The sequence below is a fragment of the Dromaius novaehollandiae genome, unplaced genomic scaffold (genome assembly GCF_036370855.1).
Source record: "Dromaius novaehollandiae isolate bDroNov1 unplaced genomic scaffold, bDroNov1.hap1 HAP1_SCAFFOLD_27, whole genome shotgun sequence".
Classification (NCBI taxonomy): domain Eukaryota; kingdom Metazoa; phylum Chordata; class Aves; order Casuariiformes; family Dromaiidae; genus Dromaius; species Dromaius novaehollandiae.
In genome coordinates, this window is record NW_026991415.1 from 7,566,473 (window position 1) to 7,570,513 (window position 4,041).

The 4,041-nt window shown below is 55.1% G+C and overlaps 1 protein-coding gene across 1 annotated transcript; it reads left to right on the plus strand.

Moving 5' to 3' along the window:
• Positions 1-1,249: 1,249 nt before the first annotated feature.
• Positions 1,250-1,768, plus strand: LOC135326409 (olfactory receptor 14A16-like; the record flags this gene model as incomplete). The annotated part of the gene is made up of 1 exon (XM_064504297.1): positions 1,250-1,768. A coding segment is annotated over exon 1 (519 nt), but the record flags the coding sequence as incomplete, so codon positions are not given.
• Between the last annotated feature and the right edge of the window lie 2,273 nt (positions 1,769-4,041).

The following is a 4,041-nucleotide window of genomic DNA, read 5'->3' on the forward strand; positions in this document are numbered from 1 at the left end:
ACTCCTTGATAGACCACATCCCGGGACTCTGTACAAAGTCATAGCAAGCCCTTTTTTCCCCCTTGCGATGCACAAGGGCTCATGCTGAGAGCAATCAAATTGCCAAAGATTTCTGCCCGCTCAAAGAATGCTTCCATGGTGAGAGGGAGGCATCTAAAAACTAAATCCATCTATGACTAGATCTCTGCTGCAGGTCATTTCTTGTAAAAAAATAGGTGTCTAAAAGTGGAACAGCTCTTCCACATAAGAGGTGGACATAATCAGCTGCAGGATGTGTGCATCAGAGCTAGTCACTTCCCATTCCCACTGCAGTGCCTGGACCACAGATGGTAAATAGACCTGAGGAGAGGATCTATCTCATTGGGACAGAGGCATCTAGAAAGGGTCAGGTCAGCCCCCCCTTCACTCACCTCTTTCTCTCCATTGCTTGAGCAGGATTTGGTGTGACTGATTCAGATATAGACACCTCTGTTCATGAGAGCAAGGTTGGGAGAGATGAATCCCTCTCAAGGGTCTTCTCTTTCAGAGAGAGCTGGCATGAGAACTGTATTCATCTCTCATTCTGTTAAATAGAGAATATTTCCACTGTGTCCCTGGACCAAGTCCCCTTTCTGTATGTCATGGCAATCATTTTGTGGTATCCCACCAAATATGTGGGGCTGACTGACATCTCCATTTCCATCCTCTAGCAGAGCAGAACTGACTCCTCTGGAGAACATGGGCAGAGGCCGCCACACTGCATGTCATGTTCAGTCAGCATGAACCACAGCTCCAGACAGAGTGCTGAATGAATGTAAGGTACAGAGAAAATGTGAGGATTTCTGTTACAAATGGAATGGTTTTGGTTCAGAGAAGACTGCTGTAACTTGTCTCTGTCTTTTCCCCCAGAGCCAAGTGGGAGCAAATGCCCAACAGCAGCTCCTTCAACGAGTTCCTCCTCTTGGGGTTTGCAGACACACGGGAGCTGCAGCTCTTGCACTTCTCGCTCTTTCTGGGCATCTACCTGGCTGCCCTCCTGGGCAACAGCCTCATCATCACAGCTATAGCCTGCAACCATCACCTCCACACCCCCATGTACTTCTTCCTCCTCAGCCTCTCCCTCCTCGACCTCGGCTCTATCTCCGCCATGGTCCCCAAATCCATGGCCAATTCCCTGTGGAACATCAGGGCCATTTCCTACTCAGGATGTGCTGCCCAGGTCTTCCTGTTTTTCTTCCTCTTTGGAGGAGAGTATTATCTCCTCACTGTCATGGCCTATGACCGCTACATTGCCATCTGCAGACCCCTGCACTATGGGACCCTCATGGGCAGCAGAGCTTGTGTCAAAATGGCAGCAGCTGCCTGGGCCAGTGGTTTTCTCTATGGTCTCCTACACACTGCTAATACATTTTCAATACCACTCTGCCAAGGCAACACAGTGGACCAGTTCTTCTGTGAAGTTCCCCAAATCCTCAAGCTCTCCTGCTCAGACTCCTACCTCAGGGAACTTGGCCTTCTTGTGGTTAGTGCCTGCTTATTCTTTGGGTGTTTTGTTTTCATTGTGGTATCCTACGTGCAGATCTTCACTGCTGTGCTGAGGATCCCCTCTGAGCAGGGCCGGCACAAAGCCTTTTCCATGTGCCTCCCGCACCTGGCTGTGGTCTCCCTGTTTCTCAGCACTGGCATGTTTGCCTACCTGAAGCCCCCCTCCCTCTCCTCCCCAGCTCTGGATCTGGTGGTGGCTGTTCTGTACTCGGTGGTGCCTCCAGCAGTCAACCCCCTCATCTACAGCATGAGGAACAAGGAGCTCAAGGAGGCACTGAGGAAACTGATTCAACTGGTACTATTTCAGCAGCAATAAGCTGCCCACCTCTCTTCACAAGTCATTTCCAGTTTATCTCAGGCAGCTCTTTTGTTTTGCACATTCTATCTGTGTTACTCATGTTTGTGCACAAATGTTTGAATGCATCCCACTTCTCCAGAGATACAAGCCCGATCTGTCTGACCCGGAGGCCTTCTGTAAATCTGCCAACCACTGTGTCAGAGCTGACCACTCACGCAGCTTCTCTGTAATAAAAGGGGATTTTCTCAGTACTCTGCCTGAACGATGGGCTCTTCTTCCCATCTGGAGCCAAGAATGTGCTCAGGGAATTGCACCCAAAAAGGCCCTGTTGCTGTGCCTGGGTTTTGCATGGGCTAAGGGGCATCAGCTCGTAGAGTGATGTGTTAGGGAAGGAGGGCTGGATTCAGCTGTCCCCTGCGGGTGGCCAGTGCCCCTGGAGGGGCTGAGTGGTCAAGAGGTATCTGCCGGGGACTGTCCCACATATTACAGGGCTGGTGACAGATGCCATTCCTGCTGGAAGGGGATATGAAGCCACCCAGGGAGCACAGAGGATCTCCAGGGCCAGCATGTGCCTGGAGTGGGCAGGCTGCTCAATCCCTGGGGCCACAGGAGTTGCCGGAGGGGCTGCAGGCAGTCAGGGTGAAGGATCTCTGGTCATGAGAGCAGTGGAGACCTGGAGTGCCTGGCCTCCATTGCCTTGTGCCATTGCTGGTCCCCAGGTGTGGGGCTGATGGGGAGGCTGACACCCCTCTCTGCCCCCCAGCAGCTGCTGTGCCCGTCAGAGGGGCTGGGGCTGTGGGGTGAGTGCCCAGAGCTCTGCAGCCCCCTGCGTTGGGCACTGCTGTGGGGCCACCGCAGCCTGGTCTGCTGTGCTGGGTGGGCTGGGGAGAGGGCAGGGGAGGTGGGGAGAGGTGGGGAGGTTCTGGGCTGGTCTGGAAAGGGCCTGGGAGAAGAAAAATGCCAGCAGGCAGCTCCTGTGTGTGAACGGCAGTGTGGGAGCACACAGCCATGTGCTTGCAGGCAAATGCAGGTCTGCTGGGAAAGGCAGCAGGACATGGCGGGTGCAGGAGAGAAGAGCCCAGGTTGTTCCCTCTGTTGCACGGACACACTGGGGAAGCTGCCCCAGGGCCATGGTCCCAGAGCAGCCCCTCACATCAGCCCTTTGCAGCACTGGCTGCTCACCCAGCTGTGGGGTGGTCCATGGCCAGCTCCATCCTCCTGCAGGTCTCCGTATCCCAATGGAGGGGAAAAGGCCAGCCGTGCAGGGCCTCTATTCTGCACCAGGCTGTGACAGATCCCAGAGCATGGCTGTCTGCTGACCCCCGTGTGGGGCACAGCACAGGCTGGGCAGAGGCCAGGTGCTCAGGTCCCCCAGGCTCTGGGGGATCATTTAATAATCATTTAATAATAACCCAGCCCTTTTCATGTCAGAAGTCTCTGGTGCCAGCTCCACCTCAGCCCATTCCTGAAAGGCTCCAGAGAAGCCCTGGAGGGAGCTGGAGCTGCCTCAGGCCCAGGGAAGTCTGCTGGCAGGAGGGTTTGACATGGGCACAGCAACAGCAGTGCCAGGAGCAGGGGAGGAGCAGGGAAATTAGAGGAAAGACCCCTGCCCTTGTCTGCACGGCTGGGACACTGGATGGGGGATGCCTCTATAGCCAGCCAGGCTCCAGGTTCAGGCTGGATGCCCATTCAAGGATAGGAGCACTGGGATTTTCATGGGCTTCAGTGCAGCCATGACTCTGGTGAAGGCAAGTGGGCAGATCCAGGCACACACAACTGTCAAGGTCAGGGGTGGAAACGTCAGCTTGGGGCTGGTGAAGGCCCTCTCTCTCTCCTCCCTGTGTGGAAGGGAGTCCCCTGGTGATGCTGGACTCCACTTTGGCTGGCAGGAGGGGAGCACAGGGAGGGTGGAAGAGGCAGATGGAGCCTCTCAGGGTGTGTGAGGGAGTTTTTGAAACCACAGGGCTGAACCAGGGACCTTTGGATCTTCTCCCAGACACTCCCCAAGCTGAGCTCATTCTGCTCTGCCCCAGGTGCTCTCATCCCTGTGCCAGCCATGCCAGAGCAGAGGCTGAGAATTCATGGCTTCACAGAGGAGTTTTGGTGGGAAGGGACCTCTGGAGGTCTCCAGTACAACCCTGTGTGCAAAGTAGGGCTGGCTGGAGCCCTGCAGTCCCATCTGGCCATCATTGGACTATGCCTGACCCTGGGTACCATCC